A 22,781-nucleotide genomic window follows, 5' to 3' on the forward strand; every position below is an offset into this window, starting at 1 on the left:
TTGGTGGTTCCAAACTTCTTCCATTTAAGAATGATGGAGGCCACTGTGTTCTTGGGGACCTTCAATGCTGCAGAAATTGTTTGGTGTCCTTCCCAAGATCTGTGCCTCGACACAATCCTGTCTCGGAGTTCTACGGACAATTCCTTCAACCTCATGGCTTGGTTTTTGATCTGACATGCACTGTCAACTGTGGGACCTTATATTGACAGGAGTGTGCCCTTCCAAATCATCTCCAATCAATTGCATTTACCACAGGTGGACTCCTGTGTAGAAACATCTCAAGGACGATCAATGGAAACAGGATGTACCTGAGCTCAATTTCGTGTCTCATAGCAAAGGGTCTGAATACGTATGTAAAAAAAGCTGTTTCTGTTTTTTAATACATTTGCAAACATTTCTAAAAACCCGCTTTGGCTTTGTCATTATGGGGGTATTGTGTGTAGATTGAGGAGGAAATGTTTTTTTTTCCCTTTTTAGAATAATGCTGTAACGAAATGTGGAAAAAGTGAAGGGGTCTGAATACTTTTTGAATGCACTGTATGTGTATGCAGGGCCGGCTACAGGCATAAGTGACAATCAGGAACTCAGTCGGGGTCTCAACTTATAAGTGTAAGAATAGTAGAATACACCAGGTGCAATTTTGACATTTGGTTGTGCATCGTTCAGCAGTTTTTCTTGTTATGTCAGTCACTGACAGTCACTCAATTAGCCATGTCATCTTACAATTTTTTTTATTCGTAGTTAGCTGGCTAGACTATCTAAACTTGTAGTAATCGAGGCCGAATATTGACGGGGCACGTGCCAAGGGCCCTGACCTCCAGGTGGCCCCCATTAATTTTGTTACTGACTCTCACTCCGATATCATATTAGCATGGCATAAGTCATGGTAAAATATGTGAAATTGCAGGAAATTAGCTTTAAAACAGATCGTTTTTAAAATATTTTTTATCTCTGCCCCATTGCAAAATTAGTAGAATTGCATGAAATATGTTACAAAATGTTCACACCACCCAATGGCAAAATATGTAGAATTGCAGAAAACATGTATTAAAAACTGCAACATTTTCTCTATGCCCCATAGCAAAATGTGTAGAAATTAACCGTCAAAAGGAGGGTCACTAATAATTTATGTTTTGCAGCAAGGTGGAGGGGAGAGGTTGCCCAACCAAATATTGTACTTGTGTAGACCTGTTTCTGTCACTATAACACTTTCTCTCTCTCGCACTGTGTGCCTAAGATAATTTCCCCCTCGGGGACAAAGTTCATCCTATCCTCTCGCTCGCTCTCTCACACATACAGAATAAGGGCAAAATATTGAAGTGAAATCATTTACTTACATGGTATAATACAGTATAAAAATGTAAATATCACATAAATACAATATCTTTTCTGTTTTCAAACAGTTAAAGCAGTTGCAGACTACTGTTTGTGATGTAGCTGCCATTATATCAGTTTGTGACACTTAAGGGTTGTTAATTTTGTTAAGTGCCAAAGCTGCCATTTAGAAAAGCTAGCTGATTTTACTACGAAACCTGGGCTGGAGCATCTTTAACTTGACTTCATAATACACTCATGTTCATCAATTTCACATAGAATTACTTTTAGACAGTTACACTGTCGTGCATAAATACAGGTGGATATACAGGTAACTGCCAAAATAAAGGAAACACCAACATAAAGTGTTTTAATAGGATGCCACCACGAGCTGTCAGAACAGCTTCAATGTGCATTGGCATAGATTCTACAAGTGTCTGGAACTCTATCGGAGGGATGCGACACCAATCTTTAAAAGAGATTCCATAATTTGGTGTTTTGTTGATGGTGGTGGAGAACGCTCTCAGGCACTGCTCCAGAATCTCCCATAAGTGTTGGGTTGAGATCTGGTCACTGAGACGGTGATAGCATATGGTTTACATAATTTTCATGATCAACAAACCATTCAGTGCCCACTCGTGCCCTGTGGATGGGGGCATTGTCATCCTATGAGGGCATAACCATGGTAAGCAAAATAATGGGCAACTTGGCCTGCCCAGAATTTTTATACATGACCCTAAGCATAACGGGATGTCAATTGCTCAGGAACCACACCTGTGTGGATTCACCTGCTTTCAATATACAATGTATTCCTCATTTACTCAAGTGTTTCCTTTATTTTGGCAGTTACCTGTATGTTTAAAAGAACTGATCTCTTAAAATCAACAATGTTTTACGAGTTAATAACACCATAGCATTATTCAAATGTAGAGTGTAAGGTAACACACCCCTTCTAATAAGTATTAGAAAATAATATCTGAGAAAAAGCTGATTGTGTCATAGATATACAATGCTCTGGCAACATAACAAACCACTGTACACAGTATTTGTGCTTTACTGTACAGCATACTAAACAAACATTATTGTTCCCATGTGTCATATACTGTAGCTTGTGCTCTGTTCAGTAGGTAAGATACATTTAGAAATGTCATGCAATTATACAAGTTCTAATACCAATCTTGTAAAGACTGCAAACATATGCTTAGGCACTTTCCAAGGCACATTATTCAGGTCCAATCTGATATTGAGTGGAAGGGATGAAAAAACTTTACAATATAAGTGACAGGAATCCTCAAGTGGAAACATATGATGATTGAAAAGGTTTGTCTTACATGGTGTTTGGTTTTCCTGTGTCTCAAACTTAGACTGTACTTTCAAACATCATAATGAACTCAACAGCAACATCAGTGCTCTGGTATGGAAGAGGAGAGGGTGGTGACGTCTTCTGTCATCCCCAGTGATTATGCCTCAATAGTAAAGCAGACCAAAAGGGGTCTATGGTGTCCAAAGGCTCATTTCTCCTTGACATCAATGTTGGCGACGCCGTGAACTTGTGTGAGCTGCTTACAGTCCAGAGAAGCCACCAGTTTCCTGGATCCAGGCAGAGTAGGAACAAAGTGTTCCGTCAGAGTCACAGAGGAGTGACTGGCCACGTCACTGAGAGAGGAGATGAGAGAGACACTCAGACCTGTGCTTGTTCAGAACATAAAAGAACAGTGACAACATACCTTCGGAGTCATAAGGACTAAAGCCGTGCTTAGATGAAGCTGCAGATAATGAACAGAATTATAATTGTTTCTCACCCAACAGCGATCTGTCGAACACTCTGCAGGCCCAGCCCCTCCACATGGAACACCACTCCCTTCAGTGTGCGTGGCAGAGGGTTAGTGAAGAAAATCTCAGCCGCCATCTTTTTCCCCACCACAGCCTCCCCTACCGGCTAGGAGGGAAAAGTATAGGAAACTGTTACCACTACAGAACATCTCTGAATCATATTTTCAGTAGACAATATCAGACACAGAGAAAGACAGATTATATACAGAAAGAAATGCTGTAGATAGGATTAATTCAGTCTGTGTAGTTTTGTCTCACCTTAATGATGAGGTCAGGGGTGCGGAGGCGGAAGCTGAACTGAGTGGCAAGGACCTGCTGTGTCTCAGTGACCCGGACTGAGAGGGTCAGCATCAGAGCAGCCTGGTCCACTAGCTGGTCCTGATAGTGCTGGTACTCAAGGATCCACTCCAGGGTCTTCACTGTTAGGAGAGGGGGACAGGACAGGACTAGGGATCAGAAACACCTGGGCATGCAATACATAACACTGTCTGACTGAACGTCACTGATGTGTAATACAATATATTCATTGGCTCACCTTCATTGGCTAGCAGCTCCACATGCGTTTCGTCCTTCTTGACGGTGGCCTTGAGCACGCCAGTGTAGTACATGACTGCCACCTGGCTGTGGAGGTTGATAGTGCGTGGTAGAGAACTAGCATTTCGCATGACAATGTTCAGTTCTGCATCTCCCCCCATGCGTGGCCCCTCCCCATCCATGGTCACCTCTATTGATATATCCTCAGCGATTGGAGAGGAGTAGGTATCTGGTTTGGAACCATAGCGACTGGCAGTCTCCACAGCAATGCGTTCCTCTTCTGTGCCTGATAGAATGACAATAAAGTGGGAATTAATGCATTTTACCTTCTGGGTGCTTGCCTTGTACAGGAGTCTGCTTGTATACGTATGTAATAAAACAATGCATGTCAGTGTTTGCACAGCTATGTGAAGCTACCTTCTGGGTGCTTGTAAAGGTGTGTGATATCGTTGCGTTCATCTGAGCCCACAGCCTTGGTGCTGATACAGTGGCCCACTGCATTCTTCTCACTGTGGATCTGGGTGAAGGTGCCATCCAGGTTCCTCTGCCAGTATATCTTATCACTGTTCACCTACAGGACAGGTACAGCAGGAAGAGAAAGGTAGAGATAGTCGAGATGGAGGACAGCTGAGACTGACAGGGGCATGTGAGGTCATCACTGTGCATCTGAGATAGACAGAATATTATTTGTGAAACGTACCCTGTTAGCATGGAAAGCTGAGGTCAAGCAGAGAGAGGTGTGATAATTACATCTCAGGAAAGACAAATGAAGAAAGAGGAAGACACACTAGACTAGACTGACCTCGGCAAAGATGAAGGGTGAGTCATGTTTGAGGAACACTTGTCCGTTGCGGATGGCGGTGATGGAGGCAGGGCCGCAGCGGAAGGTGCCCTGGCTGGTCTCCTGGGGGGTGGAGTCTACCGCCTGCCAGCCACCATGACCTGGTGGCAAGTCTGGACGAGCCATCCAACAGTCGTTCCACACGTGGAAGTTCCTAAAGACGGAAATGATGGAGGGATGGGTTATAATTTAGATGGAATCTAGTAAATCCATATTGTAAGAGTGGTGTGTGATGACATGACTAAGATGATACACTGAAAAAGATATTGTGTCAGAGTGTGACTGTATTCTACTAACCAGATGGAGTCAGTGTTGAGGTGATCTATAGACTCCAAATTCTCATTGAAGTACACGTCTGTTGTCAGGGAGACATCTGTGTCATGGGCAGAGTTGAAGTTGGACACACTACGGGAGGGAATGCCCAAACACCTCAATACTGAAAGAGATAGGATGGTGAGAGGATAGGGGTCAATGCAAATCAACCTAGCACCCTCTCATAAAAGTAATTTGATTTGATCATGTACAAACACACACATACAGTAACTAACCTGTGGTAGTGACCCCAGAGAAGACCCAACACTGGCCATATCTGACTGGTATGCCTCCGTCCTTCTGGTACTTCTTCAGGATGTCCACACTGCCACTCCAGGCTGTAGGGGAAGTCCCTCCCACATACTTCCCTGACCAATTACCCTCCACGACCCCACAATCATCTGGGGAGTTGATCTGGGATGAAGGAGATTACAGGTTCACATTGGATTCAGTTTAGAGTTGGAATAAGGAGGTGCCAGTTTGGTTGGACATTGATTGGACTTAGAAGTGATGTTAGAGGTAATAGTGTGAGGTTTTTAAGACACCTTGTGTTTGCGAGGAGAACTCACCATGGCTGAAATGACTCGGACTACATTGACAGGGTCTCCCCAGCCTGAGGGGGGGGTTACACTCTTCTCCAAAACATACAGACAGGCATCCAGGATCCCCTCATCAAACTGAGAAATAGAGAGGTAGAGATGGAAGGAGAGAGAGAAGCATTGACAATGATAGAAATAAGTTAGTTGGGTCTGACTTACTCAGGCCACATTTTCCCATCACCTGACTGACAATCTTTATGTTCCTTCACCTGTCCATAGTTCCATGTTCTTGCACCAATCTGGTTCTCTGTGCCATAGTAAAGCCTGCCGACGTCATTCAGGACATACTCATTCTTCTCATCCTCATCGTCCATGTACACCGTGTCATCTGATGAAGAGAGAGAGCGGTCAGATTCAGTTATTCAAAAATAAAACAATTCCATCATGTCATCTGATGAGGGAATTTTTATCAATGATGACTAATTATGTATACATTTCAATCAGGATGTACTAATCCGAATACTATTATGTTACTGTATATGTACTAATCAGATTACTATTATGTTACTGTATATGTATAAATTTTCTTTCTTAATCTTAGTACTGAATATAATGTGTGTGAATGAATCAAGGATTAGAACAATGACGGTCTGTTTCTTGGTAGGAATGAATTAACTAAATCTTCAAACTGGCTAGAATGCTTATCTACACCGGAAAACCTTGGCTCAGCCGTAAATTATATTAAATTGGTAGGGAGACGGATGTGGGAAGGCTTGAGATACAGCCTTTGTACTGGAACGGAGATGGCACGGGTTGGTGCTGAAACTAATGACGTCATTTTCAGTTTATAACCTGTGGTAAACTGTATCGTATTCAGTACTCTCGTGAATAAACTCTGCTGTTTGACTTTAAGACTGGGCTCTGTCCATTATTATAGAATAAGGGTCTTACAAATCCTTATGAATTGACAGAGTGTTTAATTTTAATTGGGTATTAAAACATAGAGCAATTTAATTCCTTTAACATCAGCCTGAAATAAGGGTGGAGTGGACTATGGAGAGTCTCTGAGTTTACAGAAGGGTGTAAGACTAGATCTTCTGAATGACACATATTTCCTTTATTACACTAATATATGGCTTACCTGACCGGTTAGATTATGTTTCATTATACCACCCAGAGATCTATTATGTTGGGTGTGAGTATTATTTTTAAGAGTCAGTGGGCTGAGAACAGGGATAAGCTCTCTTTGTATTAACTAATTTAATCTCTCTCTCTCACCTTCACACCAAGGGTTAAACAGCATGCGGATGTCATTCCCTGGGTCATGTGTAGATGTGGCCTTGCCCTTCGGGCTATGCGTTGCCACAGTGAGCTGGTATCGGCCAATCATGGCAGTGGGCTGGGAGTTAACAGACAGCTTGATCCTGTTGCCGTCCCGTTTCACGATCTTGGCCTCCCAACGGTCATCCTCCAGCTCCTCAACCAATGGGATGATGACATGGGTGCCCTTTGCCACTGTAGGCAGGGATCCTGTCCCATAAACACACAGACATATTACTCAGTGGGATAAGAACAAAATGTGGTGTAATTCTGTGGTGCAATATCTCTTACTCCTATTTTAACTGAATTGATCACTTTTTGCAAAAAATGACATGAAGTTGCTGTCATTTGTTGCTATCATGAAACAAATGTTGGCAAAGCTGCCAAAAACAAGAGTTGCATATCGTAATAAAACTTTTCACAGACACACGTTAGCTCATTTCCTGTACTTAGTTATAAACCCCATCAATGTATTCCCTCCCAAAGGAGTTCTACAGTGCCTTGCAAAAGTATTCATCCCCCTTGGCGTTTTTCCTATTTTGTTGCATTACGACCTGTAATTTAAATTGATTTTTATTTTGATTTCATATAATGGACAATACACAAAATAGTCAAAATTGGTGAAGCGAAAAAAAAAAAAAAAAAACATGCTCCTAATTAAGATCTGGTGCAACCAATTACCTTCATAAGTGACATAATTAGTTAAAATAAAGTCCACCTGTGTGCAATCTAAGTGTCACATGATCTGTCACATGATGTCAGTATATATACACACCTGTTCTGAAAGGTCCTAGAGTGTGCAACACCACTAAGCGGCACCATGAAGACCAAGGAGCTCTCCAAACAGACCAGGGACAAAGTTTTAGAGAAGTACAGATCAGGGTTGGGTTATAAAAAAATATCAGAAACCTTGAACATCCCTCAGAGCACCATTAAATCCATTATTAAAAAATGGAAAGAATATGGCACCACAACAAACCTGCCAAGAGAGGGCCGCCCACCAAAACTCACAGAACAGGCAAGGAGGGCATTAATCAGAGAGGCAACAAAGAGACCAAAGATAACCCTGAAGGAGCTGCAAAGCTCCACAGCAGAGATTGGAGTATCTCTCCATAGGACCACTTTAAGCCATACACTCCTCCAGAAAAAAAGCCATTGCTTAAAGAAAAAAATAAGAAAACACGTTTGGTGTTCGCCAAAAGGCATGTGGGAGACTCCCCAAACATATGGAAGAAGGTACTCTGGTCAGATGAGACTAAAATGTATATTCTGGGCCATAAAAAAAAACACTATGTCTGGCGCAAATCCAACACTTCACATCACCCCGAGAACACCCTCCCCACAGTGAAGCATGGTGGTGGCAGCATCAATGCTGTGGGGATGTTTCTCATTGGCAGGGACTGGGAAACTGGTCAGAATTGAAGGAATGGTGGATGGTGCTAAATACAGGCAAATTCTTGAGGGAAACTTGTTTCAGTCTTCTAGAGATTCGAGACTGGCACGGAGGTTCACCTTCCGGCAGGACAATGACCCTAAGCATACTGCTAAAGCAACACTCAAGTGGTTTAAGGGGAAACATTTACATGTATTGGAATGGCCTAGTCAAAGCCCAGACCTCAATCCAATTGGAAATCTGTGGTATGACATAAACATTGCTGTACACCAGTGGAACCCATCCAACTTGAAGGAGCTGGAGCAGTTTTGCCTTGAATGGGAAAAACTTCCAGTGACTAGATGTGCCAAGGTTATATAGACATACCAAAAAGCTGTAATTGCTGCAAAAGGTGGCTCTACAAAGTATTGTCTTTGGGGGGTGAATAGTTATGCACGCTCAAGTTATCTCTTGTTTGTTTCACAATAAAACATATTTTGCATCTTCAAAGTGATAGGCATGTTGTGTAAATCAAATTATACGAACCCCCCAAAAAATCCATGTTAATTCCAGGTTGTAAGGCAACAACCCTTCCCACAACTACTTTCTGGGAATGGTAAAGGACAGTTGCTTGGCTTTGGAACATTCTCAGCACAGTTAAGGAACTTCACAAAAAAACGGAATATTCATGGTGTTTTATTACTTTAACAGAATGTTTTCTAAAAGTTCAAACATGGCTACATTTAAACAGTTCTCTGAAATCAAATAAATCAGAGAATGTTAAGAAACAATGTTCTTCTGTGGGCATTTCAGTACTTCAGCATAACATTTCCTACAGGTTTCCTCATTGTTCTATTAATAGTCATGCTTTGAAATTTTTCAAAGAACATAAAGAAACAACGTTCTTCTGTAGGAATTTCAGTACTTCATCATGTTTCCTACAGGTTTCCTCATGGTTCTATTTAAAGCCATGTTCTCAAATTGTTCCGAGAACGTTAAGAACGGATAGAAGTAATTGGATAAAGTAATCCCTCTCACCCCCCCTCCCCCTGAAAAGATTTAGATGCACTACTGTTCCACTGGAGGTCATAAGGTGAATGCACCAATTTGTAAGTCGCTCTGGATAAGAGCGTCTGCTAAATGACTTAAATGTAAATGTAAGAAAACTGTCCATAAAACCACAAGAAACCACTGTTATTTTAAAACAAACATTCTGTTCTCAGCATCAACAAAACTCTCTCTATCCTCTATCATGTTAGTGTGTTCAGGTGTGTTGGCCACACCCACTAATTGGCCACACCTGATCTTAATGAGTGTATGTTTTCTTGAAATGGGGTCCCCCCACCTGGATGTCTAGGACCTAATTGAAAGGAAAACCCCAAAACCAGCAGACACTAGGCCAGCGTTTCCCAAACTCGGCCCTGGGGACCCCACATTTTGGTTTTGGCCCTAGCATTACACAGCTGATAAAAAATGATCAAATATTGATGACTAGTTGATTATTTGAATCAGCTGTGTAGTGCTAGGGCCAAAACCAAAATGTGCACCCTTTGGGATCCTCAGGACAGAGTTTAGGAAACCCTGCACTAGGCACTCCACGGAATGATTTAGACACCCCAGGAGTAGACTGAAACGAACAACTTTGTACAGTTTCATTTGGAAAGTATTCAGACCCCTTCCTTTTCCCACAATTTTTGTTACGTTACAGCCTTGTTATAAAATTGATTACATCGTTTTTTAGCCTCATCAATCTACACACAATACCCCATAATGACAAAGCGAAAATGGTTTTTTAGAAATGTTGGCAAATTTATGAAAAAAATAAATAATAATAATAAGTATTCAGACCCTTTGCTATGAGACTCGAAATTGAGCTCAGGTTCATCCTGTTTCCATTGATCGACCTTGAGATGTTTCTACAACTTGATTGGACTCCACCTGTGGTATATTCAATTGATTGGACATGATTTGGAAAGGCACACACCTGTCTATATAAGGTCCCACAGTTGGCAGTACATGTCAGAGCAAAAACCAAGCCAAGAACCCAATGGTCACTCTGACAGAGCCCGAGAGTTTCTCTGTGGAGATGGGAGAACCTTCCCAGCTTTGACTTGAACCCGACCGAACTTCTCTGGAGAGACCTGAAAATAGCTGTACAGTGACACTTCACCATCCAACATGACAGCTTGAGAGGATATGCAGAGAAGACTCCCCAAATATAGGTGTGCCAAGCTGGTAGTGTCATACCCAAGAAGACTCGAGGCTGTAATCGCTGCCAAAGGTGCTTCAACAAAGTACTGACTAAAGCGTCTGAATACTTATTTAAATGTAATATTTCAGTCTAAAAAACATTTTTTTCATTATGGGGTATTTCTATTTGTTACAGATCACCATTAGGCAGCAGCTACTCTTCATGGGGTGCGGCAAAACTAAGGCAGTTATACATTAACAATAGATTTCACAACATATTAAGTGTGTGCCCTCAGGCCCCTACTCTACTACCACATATCTACAACACAAAATCCATGTGTACGTGTGTGTATTGTACATATGTTTGTATGCATGTGTCTGTGCCTTCACAGTCCCCGCTGTTCCGTAAAGGTATATTTTTAAATCAAATTTTTACTGCTTGCATGGGTTACTTGATGTGGAATAGAGTTCATGTAGTCATGGCTCTATGTAGTACTGTGCACCTCCCATAGTCTGTTCTGGACTTGGGGACTGTGAAGAGACCTCTGGTGGCATGTCTAGCGGGTATACATGGGTGTCCAAAATGTGTGCCAGTTGTTCAAACAGACAGCTCTGTGCATTCAACACCTCTCACAAATACAAGTAGTAAATTAAGTCAATCTCTCCTCAATTTTGAGCCAGGAGAGTTTGACATGCGTATTATTATTGTTAGCTCTCTGTGTAAATCCAAGAGCCAGCCGTGCTACACTGTTCTGAGCCAATTGCTATTTTCCTAAGTCGCTCTTTGTGGCACCTGACCACATGACTGAACAGTAGACCAGGTACGACAAAACTATGGCCTGTAGGACCTGCCTTGTTGATAGTGCTGTTACAAATACAGAGCTGTGCTTTATTATGAACAGACTTCTCCCCATCCTAGCTACTGTTGTATCAATATGTTTTGACCATGACAGTTTGCAATCCAGGGTTACTCCAAGCAGTTTAGTCACATCAACTTGCTCAATTTCCACATTATTCATTACAAAATGTAGTTGAGATTTAGGGTTTAGTGAATGATTTGTCCCAAATACAATGCTTTGTTTTTTTATTATATTTAGGACTAACTTATTCCTTGCCATGCATTCTGAAATTAACTGCAGCTCTTTGTTAAGTGTTGCAGTCATTTCAGTCGCTGTGGTAGCTGACGTGTATAGTGTTGAGTCATGCGCATACATAGACACACTGGCTTTACTCAAAGCCAGTAGCATGTCGTTAGTAAAGATGGAAAAAAGTAAGGGATCTAGACAGCTGGCCTGGAAATATCTGATTCTACCTGGATTTTGTTGAAAAGGCTTCCGAACACCCTCTGTGGTGTGTTAGGCAGGTAAATCTTTATCCACAATATAGCAGGGGGTGTAAAGCCATAACACATACATTTTTCCAGCAAAAGACTATGAACAATAATGTCAAAATTATAACAATAACAAAACAGCGCCCACAATCTTTTTTTCGTACATTTCTCTCAGTCAATCAACAGTAATTTGTGTAAGTGCTGTGCTTGTTCAATGTCCTTCCCTATAAGCGTGCTGAAAGTCTATTGTCCATTTTTTGTACTGTAAAATAGCATTGTATCTGGTAAAACAATTTTTTCCAAAAGTTTACTAAAAGGTTGGTAACAGGCTGATTGGTCGACTATTTGAGCCAGTAAAGGGGGCTTTACTATTCTTAAGTAAGGGATTAACTTTCGCTTCCCTCCAGGCCTGAGTGCACACACTTTCTAGTGGGCTTAAATTGAAGATATGGCAACTAGGAGTGGTAATATCGTTCGCTATTATCCTCAGTAATTTTCCATCCAAGTTGACAGACCTCGGTGGCTTGTCATTGTTAATAGACAACAATACTTTTTCACCTCTTCCACAAAATTACAATGCTTGTCTTTCATCATTTGATCAGTTATACTTGCTGTAACGTCTGCTCCCGCTCTTCCCCCCGGCGCTCTAGGGCGCCAGGCTGCCCTGCACTACACACTCCTGCCACCATCATTTACGCACACCTGCCTTCCCTGGTCACGCGCATCAGCGATATTGGACTCACCTGGACTCACTCAATCACCTGTTTTATTACCTCCACTATATTTGTCAGTTCCCCAGCTCTGTTCCCGCTGCTGCATTGATTGTGATATGTCTGTGTTACCCGTGTGCTGACGCTGTTCCTGTCTCGTTCCCTATTAAATGTTTGACTCCCCGTATCTGATTCGCCTCTCCAGTGTCATCCTTGTGACAGAATGCAGCAGCCAACACACAAAGCATCGGGGAGTACTGGCGTTCCGGTTGGTGATGATGTCGGTCCTGGGTCGCTGCCGATGGAACCGGGGGTGCTTAGCCAGCTCGTCGAGCTTCCACGCCCTAGCTGGCTCAAGAGGTTTCCTTGCCCAGGTTGGCTCGGAATGCGCCCATCCCCAGTCAGGCCTCAGCCGGATCGTCAGGTCTTGTTCGCCCAGCCGGCCTAGGAGTTTCTTTGGTTTTGTTGTTGACGGGGTGGATTCCGCCGCCGATGGAACCGGGGGTGCCTAAGCCAGCTCGTCGGGCTTCCACGCCCTGGCTGGCTCGGCAGGTTTCCATCCCAAGTCATGCCCCACCAGATCATCGGGCTCCCTCACCGCAGCGGGATCGAAAGGATCGACAGGCCTTTGTTTCCCAGCGATCCGTCCAGGACCAAAAGCTTCATCCCTGTGCCTTGTTCCTGATTCGGTTTGGCCTCACTTTTCTAGGCTTACTTGTCATCCTGGCACTCGTCGAACTTCATCAATGCGTCTGGTGGCCCATCATGGTTCCTTATGTCTCGACCTTCGTCACCGCATGCATGGTATATGCGCAAAGCAAAACTCTGTGGCAAGCTCCGTCTGGCCTCCTACAGCCACTCCCTGTCCCTCATCGCCCCTGGTCCCATATTTCCCTGGATTTTGTCACTGGGCTTCCTCCGTCAGATGGGAACACCACCATCCTCACGGTGGTTGACAGATTCTCCAAGGCCGACCATTTCATCCTTCTTCCCGAAGTTACCTTCAGCCAAGAAGACGGCCCAGCTTATGGTGCAGCACATCTTCCGAATCCATGGACTCCCGGTTGACATTGTCTCGGACCGGGGTCCTCAGGTCTTGTCCCAAATCTGGAAAGGCGTTCTGCACTCTTATCGGGTCGTGAGCCAGCCTGTCATCTGGGTTTCATCCCCAATCTAACGGGCAGTCGGAGCGAGCCAATCAAGATATGGAGACGGCACTCTGGTGTCTTGTTGCCAGTAATCACATCACCTGGAGTCAGTAACTGATCCTGGTGGAATATGCCAGGAACACTCTCCCCTGCTTGGCTACTGGACTCTCCCCCTTCGAATGCTCCATGGGGGTATCAGCCCAGAGCAAGAAGTTAATGTGAACATACCTTCAGTCCAGATGTTCGTCCGCCGCTGTCGGCTTACCTGGAAAAGAGCTCGGCGGGTCTTCTCAAGACCACCTCCAGGTATCGTTGACAAACGGACCGCCACCGGACTCTGGCTGCTCGCTATCGGGTTGGGCAGAGGGTATGGTTGTCCACTCGGGACCGACCCCTCCGGGTAGATTCACGAAAAACTAACCCGCCCGTTTCATTGGTCCTTTCCCCATTTTTAGAGTCATTAGTCCCACTGCTGTTGCCCCGTACCCTCTGTGATCCCCCAACTTTTCATGTGTCCAGGATTAAGCCCGTGTCTCACAGTCCTCTGTCTTCTGTTCTAGGCCCATCCCACCCCCCGGGTCATGATTGATGGTTGATGGCCGGCCAGCGAATACAGTGAGACGCCTCCTGAGGGTTCGACCAAGGGGCATCCTGGACCTGGCCCTCATTGCCGATTTTCACAGCCAACACCTCGGTCAGCCAGGTATGCGCCCAGGTAGGACACCAGGTGGCGTCCCTAGAGAGGGGGGGGGGGGGGTTACTGTCACGCCCTGATCTGTTTCATCTGACCTTGTGATTGTCTCCACCCCCTCCAGGTATTGCTTATTTTCCCCAGTGTATTTATCCCTGTGTTTCCTGTCTCTCCTTGTTCGGGCGGTGCTTGGCGGTTGACGTCACAGGTCTTCTAGCCATCATTGATCCATTTATCATTTTCCATTGGTTTTGTCTTGTCTTCCTACACACCTGGTTTCAATCCCATTCATTACCTGTTGTGTATTTAACCCTCTGTTTCCCCTCATGTCTTTGTCAGAGATTGTTTTATGTCAGTGTTGTATATGTTTGTATAGGTGCACGACGGGTCCTCGTACCCATGTTAATTATGTATGTACATTTAGTGTTTGGAGCATGTTTAGTGGACATATATTAAAAAGACTCCATTACACTCGTTGTACTCTCCTGCGCCTGACTTCCCTGCCACCTATACACACGACTCTGACACTGTGCCACCTTGTCTTGTCTGTTCAAGTCAACCAGCATGTTTTTCTCGTGCTCCTGCTTTTTCTATTTTCTTTTGCCAATCCTCCCGGTATTGACCCTTGCCTGTTTCTGGACTCTGTACCTGCCTGCCTGCCCTGACCTCGAGCCTACCTGCCACACTGTACCTCCTGGAATCTGAACTGGTTTTGACCTTTTGCCTGTCCACGACCATTCTCTTGCCTACCCTTTTGGAATATAATACATATCAAAGAACATCTGCCTCCCGTGTCTGGTTCTGGCCTTGTGCCCTTATAGAAAACGTTCAAGGAACCAGAGTAAAACCTCCCTGCAACCTATTAAAATAAACATTCCCAGGACAGGCAAGACTTTCACTTTTGTTCTCAGAACGTTTAAAAAACATGCAGTTTTACCAGTCAGGAAACGTATGGCTTTGTTCCCACAACCAATGTGAAACCAAAAACATTCTGTACGTTCCCAAAACTTCCAAGGAACCAAATGTGCTGTCTTGCCACAATAGGGTGTGCTTGAAAAAACAAGTAGCGAAACTATATCTTCCTCAAACACACACACACACACACACACACACACACACACACACACACACACACACACACACACACACACACACACACACACACACACACAGACACACACACACACACACACACACACACACACACACACCTACAGTCCACCCACAGTATACTCATTCTAAAGCTCCATACAGTATCTGTCCTGCATGTTGCTGTTCTATAAATACCAGCATGGCGTAGATGGTGATTTGCTGCCTGTCTATTAATACACTGGCTACCACCCAGCAAGCTTAAGATCTCCTCATACAGTATGGTACACACTCATACTCTAAGATAAAGTTTACAATCAAGAAGCTGAAAAGGCATTGTGAATTGAGTTGATGAGCTGGTTGGTGGTTATTAAAGCTGTTTATGGTAGGCGATAGTCCTCAGTGGAAAGAGGAGATTTGAGCAGGACTGTGAGATATTCTCCTCTAAAACACTGGAGACTTGCCACCAACCACATGGATGAATCAGTTACCATGGCGATAACCACCAAAACATAGTGGAGGCACAGGGCTTCAGAGACACAAGCACACACAAAGAAGCACACACGCTCATACCCGTAAACACACAACCACTTAAAGTTACTCTCAGAGTTCGCATGATTGATTATAAAGGGCTTGCTGTTATCATGTGCACTTATTAGCCCTAGGGATTCCCAGAAGGGGGACGACGAGGCCATTGAGTCATAGTATCCTATCATGATTCTGCAGAATGTCTCACTGACCTGTCTTAAGCTCCAGGTGGAGTCTGTCTGTGTTGGGGTAGTAAGGTCGTGAAAGGTCAAGCCACATCATGAAGGTATTCCCCCTGCGGATGATGAGGTCATCACCATAGTAACGGTCTGTGTGATGCTCCAGGCGGTTCAGACCCGTCTTGGTTTTCATCAGGTCTATGGACCGCACTGTCAACAACAGCTCTGAGACAGGGATATAATGAAGGAAGGCCATTTTAATGTCAACCATTTTGTCACAAATGCCACAACGTCTAGCATAGTAATAATAATAGTTTTAAAAGAGTAAATTACCTTCGAGCTCACTTCCACCAGTGACTGGCTTGTCGCCATTCATCCCTGCATTGTTGTCAACATCCGGGATCCCAGTCACGACCATATCTGTGATGTCATCATCATCGCTCAGTCTTTGACAGCAGCAAGGACAGATCTTACGCAACCATTGTCGACACGCCCCCTCCTCTGTGTTCTCCTCCTCTGGTTCCTCCTTCTCTGGCTCATCCTGCCCCCATCCCAATGTGACTGATGGGAACCTACCCACATTAGACAGAGAGTGTCTGACTGACAGCATTTCCACAGGCATCCTGAGAATTAAAAAAAACAGAGGAACATGTATTGTTGTCATTTTGCTTGTGCTTAGTACTCTATCATCAATCCAGATCCATCCGATAACTTTTGAACAGATGTCGTTATAATTGGTCAATTTGCATCACAAATCAAATGTTGTGCTCTCATGAGTGCATGAAAGCTAACTAGCATCTCCTTATCATGTGTGTATGTTGTTTTCCTGTCCCATTGCTCCTTCATCTAACTCTTTCATTCTTAACCAACTTTGTCATAATCCTCTTTGTAGAGGCCTATCCAGTCACTTCTTTAGTCCCTCTGAAAGTCTTTCCCACACTCTGTCTGCATTCTTGCCTCTCACTAACTGTTGCTACATAGTGACAGATCACAGTCTCAACGAGGTAACACTGGAAGAAGGCCGGCTCATTCCTTACCTACGTGCCAATGAGGACAATCAAAGAAAGGAGTGGAGAAATGGAAGATAAATTATAGGCAGAGAAAGAAAGGAATGCTTCTTCTTCATTACTAATACACTTAACACCTCTGCCCTCAGACTGAGAAACAACTGGGAAAGGGAGAGTGAGAAAACGTTACACTGATTTTGAATTCGTAATAGAAATTGAGCAACTGCTGAGATGGAAAAGTGGGATATAGGAAATCTAACTAAAAATGGAAATACCTAACTACTGCAACAATAACCTGAATCCTGACACAAGCGGTATGCACATGGATATGTACACATACTGTACATTCAAACACATAATATGTACACACACACACAAACCATTAAAGACATACGGACATACATATACACAATGATAGGGTAAGAATTACACAACCTGCCCCAGTGCCAAAAATATGAATGGGTTGAGGGCAGGATTGTACGGAATGGGAATGTGTTCCATTTGAGAATGGGTGAATGTCCAGCTTGCTGGGTGGCATTTAGCCATGTCCAGTAGACCTGCTCTGTGTTGTATCTAGCTTGTAAGTGCAATATTATTACATACAGTGGACAGACGGAAAATGTACAATGGATGAATTGCCGCTAAGTGTGGAGGAGTCGTCGTCGCCGACCTACTAGTTGCTACTGATGATTTCCTCCCCCTCCTTATGTGTTGATTGAGTGCACCTGTTTTGAGTTAGGTAGTAAGGCTTTATTAGTCAGCCGGCCCGCAGGGTTCCTTGTGCGGGATTAATTATTGTGACCGTCTGTTTGGTGTACTTGTGTGCACGTCTATGGGTTTTGTGTTTTCCCATTTTGTGGGTTTTTCCTGGACAGTTTAAGCCCCCCTGTTTGGGGCATTTGTTTGTTCAGTACGCCCTGTGTTTTTGTGAGGGTTGGCTTATGTTCAGCGTTTCTCAGTGCATTAAAATAGCACTCCCCTGAACTCTCTGCTTCCTGCGCCTGACTCCTCACCCACTACACTCAGACCGTTACAATGAGGGTGGGACTGAAGAGAGAGGTTGAGATAGTCATACTGTAAGTCAAGTATTGTAGGCTGGTGAGGTATGCATGTGAGTGAACTCTTGCCTACAAGTGCTATATATACTGTATATATACGTATATATTTATATTCCAGACTTTGCTATTGCTTGTTCTGAACTTTCTTAATTGCTTTATTTTTGGGATTTGTGTGTATTGTTTTGTATTGTTAGGTATTACTGCACTGTTGGAGCTAGAAACATAAGCATTTCGCTGCACCTGCGATAACATCTGCAAAATCTGTGCACGACCAATAACATTTTATTTTTGAATTATTTGTTTCTTTGTTATTACCTTTCTGACATAATACTGCAGTTACTAGCAATTAAATAAGGCAGGTCACAAAATAAGAGACCAATTCACTATAATGACACACAGTAAGCACTATATCATACAATAAGCACAGACAATAATCTAGCTAATTACCACACCGTGTCATACTGTTTTTTTTGTCCTTTTCCTTAGTCACCCTTTCTGTTCTGTGAAAATCTGTTTTTCTATTCTTTAAATTACAATGTTCTTCAATGTGGACAAATACATTTGTTATAACATTGGGAATCTATCTGACACTGAACAACTTGTATAGACTGCTGACAAAGCCACTAATTGATTGGCCAAACAAATTAGTTCAAGGTGCATGTTATTTTGCCAGAAGCCAATCACAGGTGAACCCTGACCAAAGACATAGTTTCATCTCCCATCCTTTTCCTCAAAATGGATGAGATGATCTGTGACTCACGGTGTGAACAGAGACATAGTGAATTGTATTTCACAATGTGTCAAACGCCACTAAGTTTAGAAACAGCAGGCTATCTGGATGAGAATTAATTGAATTCATGAATCATGATTTTAACTGTCAGACATTTACAGATATTCACTTACTTTGTAATCTATGTGTTGAGTTCTCCGATGGGTTAGTGTTTGTTGAATCCCCACTGGCAGCCGCTGACTAAACAGTCCTGTGCGCAGGTCAAAATAATATTGCCGTGGTATGCTGTGCGTGTCCTCTCTTCTTCACAGATTGTGCAGTCTTCACACTGTGTTGAACTACTTAGTATCCTCTTTGAGAGAACTTTTAAGCTCAAGATTATGAGATAGACAGTAGAAAAACATTCCTTGCCTCCTCATTCTCCTCCCCTAGTCCATTGATACAGTATGAAGTCAGTCAGTCTGGGCACTTTCCCCAAATGGGCCCATCCCATTTCCCATAATAGAATCAGTGCAGTGGCGTGTCCCGCTTAGTTGCTTACTGTAGCATTGTGTGTGCACATGTCAAACTATCTATTCAATGTCAAAATCTAAACCACGAATAGCCTAACTTGTGTCGAACCTTCAAACTAAACTCTCAGCCCACCGAGGACTTTCCCTTTTAACTTTCTAAAAGTAATAGACAATCTGATACTTTAAGCAAGCCTGACACCGAAGTGAATGGCTACACACATTTCAACACAGAAGAAAACAGTGAACACTCCAGGCAACCAGATGACAATGATAAAAAGAGGATAAAGGGAGGAAAAGACATCTTACACACACAGGGGACTGTTCACATGAATGCAGCCATTTAATCAGGCAGGCTTCTATGCAACATGTCTCTCTAAAATTATTTTGTAGAAATGTCAATTAAATTAATTTCTGTATGTCAACAGTGAGGGTAAGTATTTATCATTAATTAATAGATTTAGTGGAATGGCTCTTAGGACCCAAGTTCACGTACCATGGAGATGAAACGCAAACTTATAGGCAATCATTGCCAGAATGTCCTAATGACTCAGAATGAATACAGCGTGTCACTAGAATTCAACCCTACATAGATTAACCACACACTTTATTTTATCACTTAACTTTAACAGTTGTGGATTGTGCCAGTATATGTATGTTTACCCAAATTGTTAACTTACACAATAGTGGGGGTCACTGTGAATCCATGTCCCCACACAAGTGGAATAAATGGTGGAAAAGAGACACAAAACACTTCAAAAACCACCCCTCTGCTTCTCACATACATGCCTGCCCACAAACATAGACACACACAAACATATTCTGCTGATGGTAGTATGTCGGGAATAGGGGGGTTGCCCCTAGACACTGATCTAATGTCAGTTTTCCGTTTAGAATAGTTATGAATAAGGATTTGGGGGTAGGATAAGCTTATCCTAGATCTGTGTCTAAGGGAAACTTAGAATGTGCCCTGCCGTTTGCCCAATCAGATCAGGAGGTCAGTGACAGGGCAGTAGCTTGGACAACTCAGATTGGATGTTGGCAATCTGAGTGACAGGGTTGCCACTAACATCAAGGCCGGTCAGCTTCAGGCAGTAAGTCAGGTGTTGAATGTCAGAGATTTTAGATATGGATGCATATTAAGTTCAAAGAAAATGACAACAACTCTACCAGTATTAAAAAGATTGCAATGTATTACCACAATAGAGAAAGAGAAAGGCAAAAGAAAGGCAAAAGAGAAAGGAAAGGAGACTGTTGGTCTTCTATGACACTTCTTCCAACTTGGGGAGATGGTACAATCCTACTCTTCCTGGGGTCCAAACACATTAAGGCACTTATGTCACACATAAAACAAAATATGAAATAATACATTGAAGTCGGAGGTTTACATACAACTTAGCCAAATACACTTAAACTCAGTTTTTCACTATTCCTGACATTTAATCCTACTAAATATTCCCTGTATTAGGTCAGTTAGGATCACCACTTTATTTTAAGAATGTGAAATAATAGTAGAGAGAATGATTTCGTGCCTCTCAGGGAGAGCTCTGGAGTGGGCTAACGCCGTGTGGGAAGAAGGAGATGCAGCGTTGGACGACTACACGGAGTTCACCCGCCACTTCCGAACGTCTTTTCCACCTGAGGCAGGGGACGAGGATTGCCCATGAGTTCACCCTGGAATTTCGGACCCTGGCCGCAGGAGCGGGATGGAATGACAGGGCCCTTATCGACCACTACCGTAGCAGCCTGCACGAGGATATCCGTCAGGAGTTGGCCTGCAGGGATACTGTGCCACCCATAAGTGAGAAACCTACTTGCCAAGTATAGTATGAGTATACAAAACATTGAGAATACCTGCTCTTGCCACAGACAGAATGACATCAAATAGAATAACTCAGATAGAATGACTGTTAGTAATTAGATATGTAGATGGGTGAGCCGGTCAAGGATCGATTCAGACAAAGTGGTAAATTGTATGACAAGTGACAGTTTATTCAGAGTGAAGATATCTAGTACAGCGTAATTACGGCTCTCCCGTTCGTGTCATGTTATGTCTTGTCCCTGTGCTTTCTCTTCTCTTCGTTTCCCCCTGCTGGTCGTATTAGGTTACTATCTTTCTCTCTCTCTTTTGTTCTGCTCCCAGCTGTTCCCCATTCTCCTAACGACCTCGTTTACTCTCTCTCACCTGTCTCCTCTTTTGCCCTCTGATTATGTCTCTATTTCTCTCTCTGTTTCTGCTTCTGTCCTTGTCGGATTCTTGTTTGCTTTGCCCTTGTCCCGTCCTGTCGTTATCTGCCTCTTCATTAGATGCTGCGTGTGAGCAGGTGTCTCTGTCCTCTACGGCCCGCACCTACCCAGAGGGACCTGCAGTCTGTTGCCGCTAGCCCTGCAATTCTCCTCTACTACTAGTAGGAGGACTCCCCTGCAAAGATAGAGGATTTATGTTTTCCCTGTTTGGACATTAAAAGACTGTTTCTGTTGAATCGCTGTTGGGTCCTCACTCACCTGCATAACAGTTCGCTCGCACAGAACAGCAGGAAAAGAGGCCGCCAACAATCAGTACAGCCCTAATATACGGCACAGAAAGTAGGTTGACTCCGGAAGATCGGATCTCCGGATTGGTTCAGCTGGGTGTAGTCTGTAGTCTTCCGCCATTGGCTCAGTTGTCTGTCCGTCATCGTAGAATCCTCTTCGGGCACACAGTGTTCGGTTAAAAGGGAGATTATGTGTGTAATGTGGGAGCTATCCTGTAGCTATCCTGTAGGAGTTGTAGCCATGTATTTAGCAGTAGGCTGGTCACTTGCATAAGAAATAGCAATTCTTTACAAAACCCTCTCTTCACGTCTCACCAGAGACGTGACACAACCTAACTAGATCCAGACACAAAGAGAAACTTCTCCCAAAGGGACTATGAAATAAGGCACGGTATTAAACAGAAATAGATATATATGTATTACCATCATGTTCTCCATTCAATCCCACTATGTACTAAGTTGGCTACCAGCCACCTAGGAACTTACAACCCTCATTTAACAGAGCGGAGAACAGCTCAAAATAAAAGTAAAATGATTGTCCACATAAGCCAACTTTTTCCAGCAGGAAAAAGTTGTGATTCCCTCTCTTCACATCTCCTAAGAGATGTGATATAGTCCAGATACATTACTCCAAGCAAAAAACGAAAACATCATCCAAAAAGGAAAAATAGCCTAAACTAGGTAAGTCTACACGGAAATGGCCCACAAAGAAAAATAATTTCCCCCTCTTCCCATCCCAGATGGGACACGACATACAATGGAGAAGCTTAATCAATAAAAGCAACTGGATCCCCCTCCTAAAATGGCTGCAAAAACTGAAAGATGGGTCTCATGCTCCATACCGTTATCTCGCACCTGGCTCCTGTTATCTAACAAAAAGACCGCTTGTTCTCGCAACCCCACGCTCTGAATGTGCCCTCCCTTCTGTATTTTTCCAGCATGAGAAAGTTCCATGGCCCTGATACTTTTAACAATGTTTCAAATCAGCTAGGTAGCATAACACATACATACAT

The 22,781-nt window shown here is 43.3% G+C and overlaps 1 protein-coding gene and 1 long non-coding RNA gene across 2 annotated transcripts; one reads left to right on the forward strand and one right to left on the reverse strand.

Annotated features, from left to right (window-relative positions):
- Nucleotides 1–927: 927 nt before the first annotated feature.
- Nucleotides 928–19,202, reverse strand: LOC115108469 (protein-glutamine gamma-glutamyltransferase K-like). The gene is made up of 14 exons (XM_029632831.2): nucleotides 18,899–19,202; nucleotides 16,264–16,553; nucleotides 15,964–16,155; nucleotides 6,652–6,903; nucleotides 5,643–5,761; nucleotides 5,404–5,511; nucleotides 5,071–5,248; nucleotides 4,820–4,958; nucleotides 4,484–4,676; nucleotides 4,099–4,252; nucleotides 3,683–3,967; nucleotides 3,406–3,566; nucleotides 3,117–3,253; nucleotides 928–2,970 (listed from the first exon to the last, which is right to left on the reverse strand). Exons 2-14 carry the CDS (start codon nucleotides 16,550–16,552, stop codon nucleotides 2,826–2,828), a joined length of 2,352 nt encoding a protein of 783 aa, XP_029488691.1. The 5' UTR covers nucleotide 16,553; nucleotides 18,899–19,202; the 3' UTR covers nucleotides 928–2,825.
- On the forward strand, nucleotides 17,959–21,711 carry LOC115108470 (uncharacterized). The gene is made up of 3 exons (XR_003860346.2): nucleotides 17,959–18,013; nucleotides 20,774–21,035; nucleotides 21,340–21,711. It is a non-coding gene; the product is annotated as an uncharacterized LOC115108470 (long non-coding RNA).
- Nucleotides 21,712–22,781: the final 1,070 nt, after the last annotated feature.

The sequence above is a fragment of the Oncorhynchus nerka genome, linkage group LG24 (genome assembly GCF_034236695.1).
Source record: "Oncorhynchus nerka isolate Pitt River linkage group LG24, Oner_Uvic_2.0, whole genome shotgun sequence".
NCBI lineage: Eukaryota > Metazoa > Chordata > Actinopteri > Salmoniformes > Salmonidae > Oncorhynchus > Oncorhynchus nerka.

What these genes read in the sequence shown, in the direction of transcription:
- LOC115108469 (XM_029632831.2), bottom strand. Translation starts at nt 16,552, where the DNA reads ATGCCTGTGGAAATGCTGTCAGTCAGACACTCTCTGTCTAATGTGGGT. An exon ending in GTTTAACCCTTGGTGTGAAG is followed by an intron (nt 5,762 to 6,651) that starts GTGAGAGAGAGA and finishes TCTCTTCATCAG; the next exon opens with ATGACACGGTGTACATGGAC. An exon ending in CACCCTTCATCTTTGCCGAG is followed by an intron (nt 4,253 to 4,483) that starts GTCAGTCTAGTC and finishes CCTGTCCTGTAG; the next exon opens with GTGAACAGTGATAAGATATA.